Source organism: Myotis daubentonii, chromosome 3 (assembly GCF_963259705.1).
Source record: "Myotis daubentonii chromosome 3, mMyoDau2.1, whole genome shotgun sequence".
Lineage (NCBI taxonomy): Eukaryota > Metazoa > Chordata > Mammalia > Chiroptera > Vespertilionidae > Myotis > Myotis daubentonii.
Window position 1 is genome coordinate 46,086,903 of NC_081842.1, and position 16,331 is coordinate 46,103,233.

Consider the following 16,331-nt stretch of genomic DNA (forward strand, 5'->3'; position numbering starts at 1 on the left):
GTAAGGCCCTAGGAACCTAATGATTTCTGAGATGTGATTCCTGACCTCAAGAAGTGCAGAGTGCAGTTGGGGAGCTAGACCAAGACAAGAGGAAGCTAAGATTCAGAGTGTAAAAAGGAATCACAGAGAACACAAACAGGAAGGGAGTGTCTGAGGACTGTTATCTACATTCAAAACCCAAACTGATTTTTTTTCTTTTTTTGACAGCTGCAGGCCTGGTGGAATTCAAATCTTGTCACTCTAAATCCATTGCTTGGCCTGTCACCCTGCCTCTTGCCAGTTACATCATTTTTTTTTTTTTTTTTTTGCATTGTCTTACTTTTTTAGGCTTGTTTTCCTGCTCAGAACAGAGTGGCTCCCTTGAATGCATCCTTCATTATGATTCACACCAACCTGAAGAAAAAATTCAGCTGCTGTGTGCTGGTCTTTCTCCTGTTTGCCGTCATCTGTATGTGGAAGGAGAAGAAGAAAGGGAGTTACGATGATTCCCTTAAATTGCAAACCAAGGAATTCCAAATGATGAGGGGTCTGGAGAAACTTGCCCTGTGGTCTGGTTCCCAGACTGCACTTTCAAGCAAAACCCAGGACCCCCACAGGGATAGCCAGGCCGTTGGCAGTCCTAAGAATCCAGCCAAGACCAAGCTAGAGACCGTCTTCCAGGTGTGGAACAAAGACAGCTCTTCCAAAAACATTATCCCCAGGCTGCGGAAGATCTGGAGGAATTATCTGAGCATGAACAAGTACAATGTGTCCTACAAGGGACCAGGGCCTGGTATCAAGCTCAGTGCAGAGGCCCTGCGCTGCCACCTTCGGGACCAAGTGAACGTATCCATGGTAGAGGCCACAGATTTTCCCTTCAATACTTCTGAATGGGAAGGTTTCCTGCCCAAGGAGAACATTAGGACCAAGGCTGGGCCATGGGGCAGGTGTGCTGTCGTCTCATCAGCAGGATCCCTGAAGTCCTCTCAGCTGGGCAAAGAAATAGGTGGGTTCTTTGGTGTTAAGACTGTTTATCTGAACATGAGATTGTTGCCTCATTTGGAGGAGCTGGGCACAGACAAGACCGGAGACTGTGGTAAGTCTCCGTGGACTAGCAGAGCAGGCCCAGGTCAGTATTTTTCAATTGCTGGTGAGCCAGAGGTGCCTCAGGGGCAGCCAAAAGGATGGGGATCCAGTCGCCTGCATCTTTATCAATTAGAATAGCTTTATTTTTATCTGTTTTGAATATTGGTGTTCTGAAAATTTTATTTGAAAAGAGAGTTCTACTGATACAAAGAAGCAAAATGTTATAATTGACATTTAAAAATAATTGAAGGACAGATCTCTACTTTATCTTCAGGTTCTGAAATGTGTAGGTTGTCTCTTTTGGCTCAAACTACATGAGTAATTTTAAACTTTTCTGTTTGAAAAGAATAAACTAGAACAGGAATTATTATTATTGTTCCTAGTACCCGCCTGTCACCATACATAGTTATTATAGCATCATTGACTATATTCCCTATACTGTACTTTATATCCCCATATCTATTTTGCAACTACCAATTTTTACTTCTTAATACCCTCACCTTTTTTACCCAGTTCCCTAATCCCATCTCATCTGGAAACCCTCAGTTTGTTCTCTGTATCTATGAGTCTGTTTCTGTTTTGTTTGTTTATTTTGTTCCTTAGACTTCACATATAACTAAAATCATATAGTATTTGTCTTTCTCTGTCTGACTTATTTCACTTAGCATAACACCTTCTAGGTTGATCCATATTGTCACAAATGCTAAGATTTCATTTTTTTAATGACCAAGTAATATTCCATTGTATATATGTACCACATCTTCTTTATCCATCATCTGCTTGCATATCTTGGCTACTGCAATGAATGTAGCAGTGCATATGTCTTTTCAAATTAGTATTTTGGTGTTCTTCGTATAAATAGCCAGAATTAGAATTGCTGAGTTGTTTTTAATTTTATAAGGACCCTCCATACTGTTTTTCATAGTGGCTGCACCAATTTGCAGTCTCACCAACAGTGCATAAGGGTTCCCTTTTCTCCACATTTTTGCCAACACTTACTCTTTGTTGATTTATTGATTGACATTCTGACAGGTGTGAGATGATATCTCATGATTTTAATTTGTATTTCTCTGATGATTATTGATGTTGAGCATCTTTTCATGTATCTATTGATCATCTGTATGTTCTCTTTGGAGAAATGTCTATTCAGGTCCTCTGCCCATTTTCTAATTGGATTGGGTTTTTTTTGGCTTGTTTGTTTATTTGTTTTTGGTGTTAAGTTATATAAGTTCCTTATATATTTTGGATATTAAACCCTTATTGGATATATCATTTACAAATATCTTCCCCTAATTGATAGGTGTCTGATTTTTTTATGGTTTCCTTTACTGTGCAAAAAATTTTTTAGTTTGATGTAGATCCATTTGCTTATGTTTTCTTTTGTTTCCCTTGCCTGAGGAGATATATAAAAAATATTTTAAGAGCAAAGTCAAAGAGTTTACTGTTTATGTTTTCGCCTAGGAGTTTTAAGGTTTCAAGTCTTACATTTAGGTCTTTAATTCATTTTGAGTTTATTCTTGTATATGATATAAGAAGGTGGCCTCGTTTTATTTTTTTGCATGTATTTATCCAGTTTTCCCAACACCATTAATTGAATAGATTGTCTTTACCCCATTGTATATTTTTGCCTCCTTTGTCATAGATTAATTGACCATATAGGTATGGGTTCATTTCTGAGCACTCTATTCTGTTCTGTTGATCTATGTGTCTGTTTTTATTCCAGTATCATGACATTTTGATTGCTATAGTCTTGAAAATATAGTTTGATATCAGGTAGTGTGATACTTGTTCTTCTTTCTCAAGATTGTTGTAGCTATTCAGGGCTTTTTGTGGTTGCATATAAATTTTATAATTATTTGTTCTAGTTCTGTGAAAAATACCATTAGTATTTTGATAGGGATTCCATTGAATCTATGGATTGCTTTGGATGGTATGGACATTTTAACAATGTTAATTCTTCTTATTCATGGTATATGCTTCCATTTATTTGTATCTTTTTCAGTTTTTTTTCTTCAATGTCTTATTTTTCAAGTACAAGTTTTTTATCTCCTTAGTTAAATTTATTCCTAGGTTGTTTTTTTTGATGCAATTGTGAATGGGATTGTTTTCCCAATATCTCTTTATGATAATTCATTTTTGGTGTATAAAAATGCAACCGATTTCTGAATACTTATATTGTACCTTTCTACTTTACTGAATTCATTGATCAGTTTCAATAGTTTTTTAGTAGAATCTTTAGGGTTCTCTTTATATAGTTCTATGTCATCTGCAAATAATGATAGGAATTTTTAATTTCAGTACTGTGGACTACCTTCAGGGGATTTATGAATCCCTAACATGCTTGCAAAAATATCTGTGGATAAGGTATGTATAGGGTGTGTGTAAGTCAATTTGCATTTTCTAGGAAAAAAGTCCATAGCTTTCAGTTGCTTCTCAGAGGGTATGCAATCCCAAAAAAGATGAAAAGTAACTGGTTGGAATATATAAATTTGCTTTTCTTGGAATCCTTCATGGTTAATAAAGATAGAAAGTCTATCCATCCTTGTAAATGTGTACAACACAGAGCCTCAGGTTTATTCAAAACTTCGTAGTTCCCTTATTTTGAGGGAATGTGTTTTTCATTATTGTGAAATGAATCAGGCTAAAGAAAACAAAGCACAGGAAGTGTTGCTCTCTTTCAGCCTCTGGAAGGTACTGGAGCAGGTGAGGTCATATGTCTCCTTTTTTATTTCTTGCATATTACTGCCAGGAAAAATGGTCTGGAACCAAGCACAAGCTCTCAAAAGGAAGAAAACTAGACCCAAATTGGATTCTCTAGAGCAGAAAGAAGTGATGAGATCACATTTTGTACCTCCCCAAATAGGCAGCACTTACTAATAACAGCTGCCAAGATAACCAGCCCCACCTCGACTTTTGCTTTTTTGGTTTCTTTTGGACTGCATTCTCTAGAAACTACATGCGATTGGTTTTTGTTCATCCATAATGGAACTCAATTACTTGCTTTTGTCCCCATTTTTGCTCTACATGGTAATATTTAGAACATTCCAGGTGTTAGCTGATCCTCTTCTTCATGGCAAGTCATCAATGTCAGCCTGGCTGGGATTGTGTTGAAGTTTAAGGCAGAGTCTGATAACTTTTAGGAAGTGAAACTGTGTTATTTATTTGTATGCACTTGTAAAAGTTTGGAGTGATTTAATATTAATTAAAATAATTTGTTTCTATAGTCTTTAGTTATAATTTTAAATATGTATTACATGGGAGCACTTTGATCCTGAGACATAAAAAAATTGCATGGTAGTCTTTAAATGTTCTGCCTTTTAAATATATATCCTCTAGGCATTTAGTTTAACATATATTTTAAGCAGTTCATTCATTTATTCTTTTATTCATTCATGGATTTATCAACAATACTAAATAGGAACATAGACTATAAAGAGAAAAGGGAAAGGAAAGGCCTTTTGTTGAAGGCCTGTGAGTAACAGGCAGCATGCCAGGCCCAAAGCCTTTCCACTATTCTTGGGATTTGCCTAGCTTGTTCCTAACTAATGAACATATCAGATGGTTTCAAATGACTTGCTCTTACAAATAGTACTGCTGACACGGTTTTGGAGTAGATAACATGTAACTACTCCTGCCCTCCAAGGGGAAATAACCTCAGGAATGAGACTAGAAGATCAAAGTAAGATAAGTTTTATGGCTCTTTTTTTTTTTTTTTTTGGTCCATTGCAAAATTATTTACCAGAGGGATTGTAATAATGTACTGTGTCTCCAGCAGTCCCACAAACCAGCCAGTGGGGGGCTCAGTCATTTTCAATCATTTTTTATAGGTATACTAGTACATGTAAAGTATCATAGATTTGTTTGAATTTTAATTTCAAACAATAGCATATTTTTTTAATGTTATAACCAATAGGAGTGATGCTTATTGTGCACCTGCTGTGTGTCTAACATGCCTTGCTTACTCTTTTCATCTTCCCAGCCATCCTGGGAGGTACGTATGATTATTGTTCCCATTTTACTGATGAGCTAAAGTGTTGAGGCCTAAAGAGGTAATACAATTGGTTAACAACAGACTGGGACTTGAAACCCAGTCATTGACTCAAAGGTCCTCATACTTAGTCCTTTTGCTCTTGTGCCTCATGTGACTGTAGTTTTATAAAAAACATTGGTATGATGTATCCCTTGTCAGGTTAAGAAAAAAATCCCTTGATGTTCTTGCTTACTTGTTCTCCTAGAGGAAAAAAGAGCATTCGAGTTGAGGCAAAAGCAAGAGAAGCAGAGGCTGCAGGGGAAAAAGTACAGAGTGTATTAGGGCATCACAGATAATCCTGTTTGACTGGGATGTGGGTTCTCATGGGCTATAAAGGACTGAGGAATGAGGCCAGGATGATGGCCAGGGCTCAGCTCTTAGAGAATGTTGAATGTCACAATAAGGACTTTGGGTTTCATTTCTTTCTTTCTTTCTTTTTTTGTGGTGGGGGGGAGCGGTGTTCATTTCTAAAGTCATGGAGAAATGTGGAAGGTTTTTGAGCAAGTGACAGATGGGATAATGTGCATTTAGAGAGATTTCTCACTTCTCTGAGTCCCCTTCTCTATGGGCACTGCTATATCATCTCTCCCTTATCAGAGACTGTTGCCACATCCAGGTGAGATGGGCCAGGCCTGTTTGAGCAGTCATATGGCAGTGGAAAGAGCAGGTGTGATTTGAGAGGCATTATGAGGTAGAAGACATAGAACTTGGTATCTAACTAGAAATGACCTTGATTGAGAGACAGGAGCTAGAATTTCCAGCCTAGGAGCTGGCTATAACATATCATAGGGCAGCATGTTTCTGGTGAGGACAGGTTCTGTATTGGATGTGCTGAGTCTCAAGTGGATTTTCCTAGGTCAGTGATGGCGAACCATTTGAGCTCGGCGTGTCAGCATTTTGAAAAACCCTAACTTAACTCTGGTGCCATGTCACATATAGAAATTTTTAATATTTGCAACCATAGTAAAACAAAGAGTTATATTTTTGATATTTATTTTATATATTTAAATTCCATTTAACAAAGAAAAATCAACCAAAAAAATGAGTTTGCATGTCACCTCTGACACGCTTGTCATAGGTTCACCATCACTGCCCTAGGTAGACAGACATCTATGCAATTGGATATATGCTTTTGAGAAGATTCAGATTTAGGGGTCATTTGTATCGAGGTGATAGTTGTGGTCCAGGAAAGAGGACTGATGAGAAAACCTAGAAAATAGTTTACATATAAAGGACAGGGCAAGAATAGGACCAGGCCATCCCCTCCCATTCCATACCCCGCCCCGCAATACCCCACCCCCCTCGTGAAAAACACCACAAAAGGCCAGTGAGAAGAACTGGAGGAAAACCAGGAGTGGACCATGCAATGGAAGGCAGAGGGGTATGGAATTTTGGCAGATGAGTTCTTTGGCAGAGTGAGCCCTTAGACTGAGGAGCTCAGAGAACATTATTGTTTATGTCAGGGCTCAGAAAATGTTTTCCATACATGACCAGAGGTGAACTATTTTTAGTTTTGAAAACATACAGTATTTTTCACAACTACTCACCTCTGCTGTTGTAATGCAAAAGCAGCCATAGGCAGTAGTAAATGAATGAGCTTGACTGGGTTCCAGTAAAACTTTACAGAAACAGAGGTCTGGTCATATTTGGCCGATGGGCCATAGTTGGCCACTGTGATCTACATATCTAATTTCCATAACCAGAGTCTGAATGCGGTCTTCCACAAATCTATCTCCATGCATAAAAGCCTAAGCGACCGTTTGACCATTTGACCGGTAGCTATGACGTGCACTGACCATCAGGGCAGACGCTCAACGCACAGGCATGGAAACATGGAACAGACTGATGAATCTCAGAGGGAAGGGGGAGGGGGAGAGCAGGAAGAGATTAACCAAAGATCTTTTATGCATACTAGGGACCTGGTGCACTGATTCCAAACTGGTGGCGTCTCTTGGTGTGGCCTGAAGGGATCAGGCCAAAACCGGCACAGTGCATGGATTCATACACTGGTGGGGGCCCTTGGCCTGGCCTGCGGGGATCAGGCTGAATCTGTTCACCAGGCCTCCAACGTCCCCCGAGGGGTCCTGGATTGTGAGAGGGTGCAGGCCAGGCCAAGGGACTCCACCAGTGCATGAATCCATGGACTGGGCCTCTAGTCATAATAATAAAAGGCCAAGAGGTGTCACGACCAAAACGACCTCGGGCCCTCCTCTGTGACCCACAGGTTCCAATCACAACAAGGCTGGAAGCCGGCGGGCAGGGGGGCGGCGGGAGGGTGGACGCAGTGAGATGGTGGGCGGGTGGGCAGGGCACAAGTGCGGCAGAGTGGTGGGCGGGCAGGCATGGCGAGACGGGCACAGCTGTGAGTACAGCTGCAAGCACGGCTGCGAGCGTGGCGGGCAGGTGGGCGCAGCTGTGATCATTGCTGTGATTGCTGCTGCAAACATGGCTGCAGCTGAGCCTGGCGGGGCCATGCAATATTATGGGCTGGGCCTCTAGTAGTTATATAATTCATTAAGCTAATTTGAAAATATAAACGATGTTTGGTCCAAATTGTGATAAAATTTCTTTTTACCACAGTTTCCATCTATTTGGAGTTACTATATCTGAAGGCAGTAAATGTTCATGTATTTGTGAATTTATTAATGAGCTGATTCTGTTAAATCTTATAGTCAGTTATGTTCTCTGCATAAAATGGTCACCAGCCAAATCCTTGCTCTCTTTGGGTCTTCACACTGCTGTGTCATCTGGTCAAAATGTACTTCCCCGGGCTCTTCTCAGGCCCAGCCAGACTTTGGGTCTCAGCTAGAGGCATTCCCTGAAACATCACCCTATCTGAAGAAGATTTCAGAGGGTCTCTGTTACACAGCTCAGTTTATTTGTGTCATAGTATTAATTACAATCGGTAATTATCTTGAGTACTGGTTGTTGTGCTTCTTTGCTGTTTTTCTCCTTGCAGTAGATCACAAGATTTCTGCAGGCAAGGACTTTATCTTTCTTGCTCACAACCACTGTCTTCAGCACCTAGGACTATGTATTTATTGAAGGGACACAAAATTCTCCTTTGTTATGGTGGGCACCAAGGACCTATTCTCAGCCTCCTGTGCTCCTTTTGCCCTTCTAAATCCACTCTACTCTTTGTGTCTGACCCTGTGGCCTGGAAAATTAAAATTTGGCACTGTGTCAACTGGCTTCCTCACACTCTGACTTTTATTGGGGGCTGGACAATAGAGGTGCTGGTATGAAACTGAGAAGGGGAGTGAGGTCAGGCTATCTTTCTCCCATGGTCTCTTGAGGTAGAGTAACCACAGGCTGCTTCTTCCCCTTGACTGGTAGCCTCAGCCCTTTTCAAACAGCCCTTGCTGTCTCTGAGTCCTGGTCTTCCTCTTTCTCCTTCAGAGTCTAGAAATCAGCAGGAAGAAGGAAAGAGAGGTTGGGGTATTGATTCCTTTCTTGCTGGCAGGACATTAACAGTAGTTGTATTTTAAAGCCCACAGTTCCCAACAGGTGGCCTGCTGCTTCTCTTGCCACATTAGCTGTAGATTTAGTAATGGTTTCCTGCTGTTGCCAACCCTCGGGTATTGCTCCATTCCTTGCCGATTTCCTTAAACTCTACCTACAACTTTGTAAATAGTCCTTTTATTCAACACTTGATTGAATAATTTGAGTAATTCTTTCCCAGTGGGACCCTCAACTTACTCATTTATCACCTGTGAAACAGGAAAGTTCACTAAGTGAAGTTTCTGTTGGATCTGCATTTCTGATGTGATTACTACTAGTCACCTGTGAAACCAGGGATTGATTCTGACAAAACTGCTGACAGTTTTGTAAAGATGTACCTCCTGTTCTGTTTGTAGTTCAGTGTGCCTGCTCTGTAAGCTGATAAAGAAAGTTTGGACTATGCACCTGTCATGCAACTTTCAAGTGCTTTTGGTAAGATTTTGTCCAAGGATGGATAATAGGGTTGTTGTGAAAGAGAGGTCTAGATTCCTGAGGTTTTTGCAAGAATGTTAGAATTGAAATAAAGGAGGAAGCTTTCATCCCTTAATTCTGTGGGTAGTCTCCTTTCAGATCATCTTGTTTTGAGTTACATGCCCACATCTATGCCCTCCTGATGTCACCTTTGTAGATAAACACCCAAAATAAACCCACATGCAGAGAAATAGAACCATGGAGGATTGGGTTGACCTGTGCAGATTTTAGTGGTGAACCCAAACTTGCTTGATCAAGTACAGTTGGGATGAACTCTCATAGGATCACAGAGGATTAGGGTTGGGATGAATCTTAAAAGTCATTAGTTCTCTCTCCCATGGACTTGGTCAATGCCAGTCAACTTCTCCAAGTCTTGCAAACTCTACTTTAATAGCTGCATAGATGAGAACCAGGGAATGAGTAGATTTTTTTTAAGATGGTCTGTTTGATCTTGGCTAGATTTAGGACATTGTTTCTTAAAAAGAGCTTTTTTTTAAGAAAAAAAGAAAAAATGGGGTTTAATTTAGCTCTTCTGTCCCTTCTCTGCCACCACCAGGTTGTTTGTGACTTTTCCTGGGTTGTTTGTGACTTTTCAGATTCCTAAATGGAACACTTAGATATAGTCTTGAATGCCACAGTGAATCCTTCCCATTTGCTGGGCACTGCAAGCTTTTAAGAGTGCTATGGGGTGCTTTGCACTTGTAGGTTAGACTGAGCTTATGATGTATCTTCATTTGTCTGACAGTGATAGAAGTGGCAATGCCAAAAGAGTATTTGGTTTTGCCCCTGTGGTAACTAGAATAGTGATTCCACTGGACCTGTTCACTTTTCCACTGTGCCTAAACATACTGGTATTATTGAATCGTTTTCAGGAATGCCATGATGTGGACTTCTTTAGCTCTTGTAGTGACCAGGCAGACAGGTAGTCATCTCTATCTATGAACTTTACCCAATTGCACCATACGAAAATTATAACTTCTTCCTGTGTACCACAATGGGATAAAGATTGGGAAGTATTATTCTCACTCCCCCACAACTTTTCTCTTTCTGCATATTGCTGGTACTCATCACTTCTTGTTTCCTTGGTTTATAGATGATCATGATGCAGTCCTGAGGTTTAATGGGGCACCTACAGCCAACTTTCAACAGGATGTGGGCATGAAAACCACCATTCGCCTGATGAACTCTCAGGTAAAATTTCTTCATGCAGGTAGGGTTGTTTTGAAGAATAAGTGAGACAATCCACGCCAAGCAAGAAGTATCTGGCACCTATGTCAGTAAATGTTAGCTACTCTAATATTTATGTGTGAGGTGGGTATGGAGGATAGAATGGTGAGCAAAACAGACTTGGACTTGTTTTCATGTACTAACTGATACAATCAAATAGTCATACAAAGAAATTTAAAGTTGTAATTGAGAACCATAAAGGAGAGGGTCAAGATGCTAGCAGAGTCCATAAGAGGTAAATTTTCCCTAGTCAAGGAAGTCAGGAAAAGTGAGGAGGAAGAGAAGAAGACAAGAAGGATGGTTCAAGAACTTTTCAAGGAGAGGCAACAGCGTAGGGAAGGCCATTTGTCTCTGAGAGGCAGAGAAATAGGGCAATCACTGTGGAGAGTTGATGGACCCAGAACCAGATTTTATTTTAATTTTTTAGATTGGAGAGAATTGAATATGTTTAACAGTCAATGGGAAGATAGTCACAAAAGGACAAATATTGTATGATTCCACTTATAAGAAGTACCTAGATAGTCTATTCATAGAGACAGAAAGTAGGATGGTGGTTTCCAGGGCTTGGGGGAAGGGAGGAATTATTGTTTAATGGGCACAAAGTTTCAATATGGAAAGATGAAAATGTTCTGGAGATGGCTGGTGGTGCTGGTTGTACAACAGTGTGACTACATTTTATGTATATTTTACCACAATAAAAAAATTAACTCAATAAGGAGAAACTACTCATTAGAGTGAGAAATTGATTATACTAAAAAGAGGAGAGAAGAAAGTGAAGGGGTAGAGGGGCTTGATCCAAAGCCCAGCCCCGGATTAACCCCAGCAGGAGGAAGTCAGAAAGAAGAAGAATGGGCGGGCAGCTTGTAATGGAAGCATGAAAGGGCTTCTGTTTTCTCTTCAAACTAAGATGCAAGGCCATGTAGGAGGGAGACTGAGGGGGACAGAGGTTTCAGTAGAGGAAGCTTAAGCCTAGAAGGCTTTGAAATTGTCTTTGGGGAGAGTGGAAGAAGGAGTAAACCGGTAGAATGGAGTAGAATTTCCCAGCCATGCTGGCTACACTGAAGATAGAGAGCATGCATTCAGAGAGAAATCAAGCTCTGTTTGATTAGGGGTAGTGTGATTAGTAGGCAGCAGCAATAAAGAGAGGGAGCGTGGAGGAGCTCTGAAAATTCTCTTGGATTGGGGATGCGGCCTGCTTCTTGTGCATCTCTCCATGGTGTTCAGTGAGGAACTAAATCTCCATCCTAAAAAGATTCTGAAACTTTATTTAAAGCCAAGGTAAGGCTTCCTGGGAAGTAAGAGACAGACCTTGATCAAATTCCTCCTTTAGCACTTTCTAGATGAGAGACTGCAGCAAATTGCCTTATCTTTCTGAGCCTCAGTTCCCCTATTTGAAAAGGAGAAAAAGAGATGTTACCATGCAGGGTCTTTGTAGGAGCAAATGAAGTTAATAAACATGGAGCATTTCACTCAGAGGCTGGTGTGCAGCAGCAAGTGCTCCGAAAATGGTGTGAAGCTCGCCTGTGTCTATTGGGAAATCACTGTGCCTTCCCACCTCCCAGGCAAATGGGCCTCTTGTCTCCTGGCAGAAATGATCTCCAGGCTTAGGACCATTTGGGAGGTACCCAGAAGAAGGGAGATAAGACTTCTGCTAAAAGAATAATTTTTAAGAAAAAAGTAAGATCATGACTCTCATCTATACTAATAAAAGGGTAATATGCTAATTAGACTGGGTCAACCGACCATCTTCCAGACGTCTGACTTCCTTCCACACAAAGCCATAGTAGTGGGGGCTGAGGCAGAGGCAGTTAGGGGCAATCAGGCAGGAGGGGAGGGCAGTTAGGGGCAAGATCAGGCTGGCAGGGGAGGGCAGTTGGGGGTGAGATCAGGCTGGCAGGGGAGGGCATTTGGGGGTGAGATCAAGCAGGCAGGAGAGGGCAGTTGGGGGCAACCAGGCTAGCAGGGGAAGGCAGTTGGGGGCAAGATCAGGCTGGCAGGGGAGGGCAGTTGGAGGTGAGATCAGGCTGGAAGGGGAGGGCAGTTGGGGGTGAGATCAGGCCGTCAGGGGAGGGCAATTAGGGGTGATCAGGCATGTAGCGGCAGTTAGGGGCAATCAGGCTGGCAGGGGAGGGCAGTTGGGGGTGATCAGGCAGGCAGAGGCAGTTGGGGGTGAGACCAGGCCGAGAGGGGGAGTAGTTGTGGGTGAGATCAGGCTGGCAGGCAGAGGCAATTAGGAGTGATCAGGCCAGCAGGTGAGAGCAGTTAGGGTAAGTTCAGGCCAGCAGGGAGGGCAGTTAGGGGCGATCAGGCAGGTCCCACAATCAGGTCCCACACTCTGGGACCACTGACAGCGGTTGGGAGTCAGTGGTCCCAGATTCTGAGAGGGATGTCCCCCAAGGGGTACCCAATTGGAGAGGGTGCAGGCTGGGCTGAGGGAACCCCCGCTTCGTGCATGAATTTCGTGCACCAGGCCACTAGTATAGATATAAAAATGAACATAGGCTAAGCAGTCTATTTTATTCATATGAGAAAACCAGGCAGATGTTCTAACCAATTCAGAGGAAAAGTAAAAATAGGACAAAGGAATGAAACTTTTTTCTGTGAGATGGGAAGGAGGAGGGAGGCAGTCAGTCGAAACTACTGGGCAAGGTTGAGTGAGCACGTCTCTGGTTAACTGCAGTTTACAGAGTTGTAGAACAGCTTCCAGAGAGTCAGACTCTGATGAAGAGAAGGGTGTTCGGTAGACAATGCATCATCTTTCACTGAGCACGGCATTCTTTCCCTACACCTCCAGATCGCTGTGTCCCCTCTGCCAGGGCTGAGAGGAGGTGACCACACACAAGAAAGCCTTTCCCAGTCCTCCTCAGGCACACCCACCCTCCTTCCTCTCCTTCCATAGGTGGCCTACAACTCTGGCTATTCCTTTAACACTTTTGTCCCAGGCAACTCCATGATAGTGCTTCCTGTGATACTGATCTGTGGCTGACATCTTTCTTTCATTGTCTACCTTCTCTACCTTTTGTCGTGGTTGGTTACCCCCTGCTATTTTGTGTCTGTTTCTATGACTGAGCAAAGTGAGTCCCACACAGAGGGCAGCTGGCACCCAGAAGTCACTGGGGGAATAGCTGTTGCTTTCATAAATGCTGCCTGGGAGCAGCTCATTCTCTCCCTACGCTGGGGAGTTCCTCCTGACAGCAGCTCCCACCTCCCTCATGGCACAGGGCAGCCTTTTGTGCACCTGGGCTGAGTCTGGGCAACGGAAAACAAAAGGTGGTTTTCTTATTGAGAAGGTAGCTTTTTATAGAGAAGAGGCTCATGCTGTGAAGTTTCAGCAGATCTATTCAGGCGTGCATGTGCCAGGCATCATTAGGAGAGTCAACAGGAAAACCATATATAGCTCAACATGCATTTTTAAATAAATTAGATTCTGACTTTAAGTGTAAGAATGTTTCTTGAGACTCAGTTTAGCCCTTGTTGTGCCCAGCAGCTCCATGGGACAAGAAGGCCCAGTGGCTTCCTTAGGTTGGAGAGAGAAAACCTAGGTCCTGTGTGTGGCCATAGTGTGTGCTGACTGGACTTTAAACAGACATTCACAGATCACTTAATGGGGTTTTTCTTGAGATAATAGCTGTTGCTACTTATTAAATACTGTCACTGTCTAAGAGCCCCTCCTTTCACAGTGAGAATCGTGCTTCTGACAACCTCAGCACATTTATTTATTTGCTCATCTCTATAATACATCTAAAATGTTTTGCAAATTGCTTCACACATCTCTACATAAAACATACCTGCTAAAGAGAGTTAAGGATTTGTTTGGAGGTCTCACATCTTGCCCAAGACTGAGGTCAAATTATATGCACCTAAGTTACCTGGATAAGTCCTTCTGTTTCTCTTCACAAAATTATTGAATTCATTTGAAGTTCAATTGTATTCATTTTGTTTCAGTTTTAGATTTTTCTTTTAATTTGTCTTAATATATGCAGAATATAACATGCTTCCAAAATTCAAAACTATTCTAAAAGGTATATTCAGAGAAGGGTCACCCCCTGCCAAATTCCTTCCACCCTGTACCACCACCACTTTGTAGGTAGAAAACAACTTTATTGTTTTCTGATTTATTCTTTTGTGTTTCTATTTGTAAAGACAATTTGAGGTATATATATATATATATATATATATATATATATATATATATATATATATATATATATATTTTAATTCTTCTTGTTTCTTACACAAAATATAGTGGATTCTATTCTTTACATTCTGCTTTTTCCCAATATATTCTGGAAATCCTATCAGTTCATAGAAATCTTTCTCATTCTTAAATATAGCTGAATAGTACTTCTTTGTGGATAAGTTTCATAGTTTATTCTATCAATTTCTTTTGCTTGGCCATTAAGTACTTTCCAACATTTACTTCCTCTAATACATTATAGCTGCTTTTGATGACTTCCTGTGATGCAGGGTAGAATTACAGGCCCCTCTGATTTGAAGTTTGTGGGGGTTTTCAATTTGTGGTGCCCTTAGTCCTGTTAGAGCACCTCTTGTCCAGGTCCAGTTTACCATGTCAGGCATTCCTTTAAGGCTCAAAGCCTGACCACCTTTTTTTTAAAAAATATATTTTATTGATTTTTTACAGAGAGGAAGGGAGAGAGATAGAGAGTTAGAAACATCGATGGGAGAGAAACATCGATCAGCCGCCTCCTGCACATCTCCCACTGGGGATGTGCCCGCAACCCATGTACATGCCCTTGACCGGAATCGAACCTGGGACCCCTCAGTCCACAGGCCGACGCTCTATCCACTGATCAAACTGGTTTCGGCGACCACCTTTTTTTAAATCTTCCTATAGCACTGACTCGCTTTGCAACTCTGGCAAATTTGCAAATCTGGCAGCCAGAACACACACTTTGTTTTCTCATCACTTACCATTTTTTTGACGTATTTAAATCTTTATTGTTGAGATTATTACAGATGTCCCTCTTTTTTCCCCCCATAGCTCCCCACCACCCAGTTACCACTTCAGGCCTTGCCACCCTATTGTCTGTGTCCATAGGTACTGCATACATGCATATAAGATCTTTGTCTAATCTCTTCCTGCACACCCCCCATACCCCTTTCCCTCTGAGAATTGTCATTCTGTTCCATTTCCATGCCCCTGATTCTATTCCATTCACTAGTTTATTCTGTTCATCAGATTTTTTTTTATTCATTTGATTTTTAGATTCACTTGTTGATAGATCTGTATTTTTTGTCACTTTGTTGTTCATAATTTTTTATCTTTTTCTTCTTCTTCCTCTTAAAGAATACCCTTCAGCATTTCATATAATACTGGTTTGGTGGTGATGAACTCCTTTAGCTTTTTCTTGTCTGTGAAGCTCTTTATCTGACCTTCAATTCTACATGATAGCTTTGCTCGGTAGAGTATTCTTGGTTGCAGGTTCTTGCTATTCATCACTTTAAATATTTCTTGCCACTCCCTTCTGGCCTGCATGGTTTCTGTTGAGAAATCAGCTAAAAGTCATATGGGTAATCCCTTGTAGGTAACTGTTTTTCTCTTGCTGCTTTTAAGATTCTCTCTTTGTCTTTTGCCCTTGGCATTTTAATTATGATGTGTCTTGATGTGGTCCTCTTTGAATTCCTCTTATTTGGGGTTCTCTGTGCTTCCTGGACTTGTATGTCTATTTCTTTCATCAGGTAGGGGAAGTTTTCTGTCATTATTTCTTCAAATAGGTTTTCAATATCTTGCTCTCTCTCTTCTTCTGGCACCCCCATAATTCAGATGGTGGTACCCTTGAAGTTGTCCCAGAGGCTCCTTACACTATCTTTATATTTTTGGATTCTTTTTTCTTTTTGCTCTTCTGGTTGGGTGTTTTTTGCTTCCTCATATTTCAAATCATCGACTTGATTCTTGGGATCGTCTAGTCTACTGTTGAATCCCTGTATATTATTCTTTATTTCAGTTAGTGTATGCTCAATTTCTGACTGATCCTTTTCCATTTTTTTTGGCATTCTCACTAAGACCCTTGAAGGT

The 16,331-nt window shown here is 41.3% G+C and overlaps 2 protein-coding genes across 5 annotated transcripts in view; both read left to right on the forward strand.

Moving 5' to 3' along the window:
* The window catches only part of LOC132230218 (kininogen-1-like), a 433,809-nt gene that overhangs the window by 284,233 nt on the left and 133,245 nt on the right, over positions 1–16,331 (forward strand). The gene's annotated exons all lie outside the window — the stretch shown is intronic.
* The window catches only part of ST6GAL1 (ST6 beta-galactoside alpha-2,6-sialyltransferase 1), a 123,307-nt gene that overhangs the window by 92,570 nt on the left and 14,406 nt on the right, over positions 1–16,331 (forward strand). For all 4 annotated transcript variants that reach the window (XM_059687318.1, XM_059687317.1, XM_059687316.1 and 1 more), the window contains 2 exons: positions 328–985; positions 10,161–10,258. In XM_059687318.1, coding sequence (XP_059543301.1) covers positions 379–985; positions 10,161–10,258 — 705 coding nt within the window. In that variant the 5' untranslated portion in view covers positions 328–378. The remainder of the gene's footprint in view (positions 1–327; positions 986–10,160; positions 10,259–16,331) is intronic.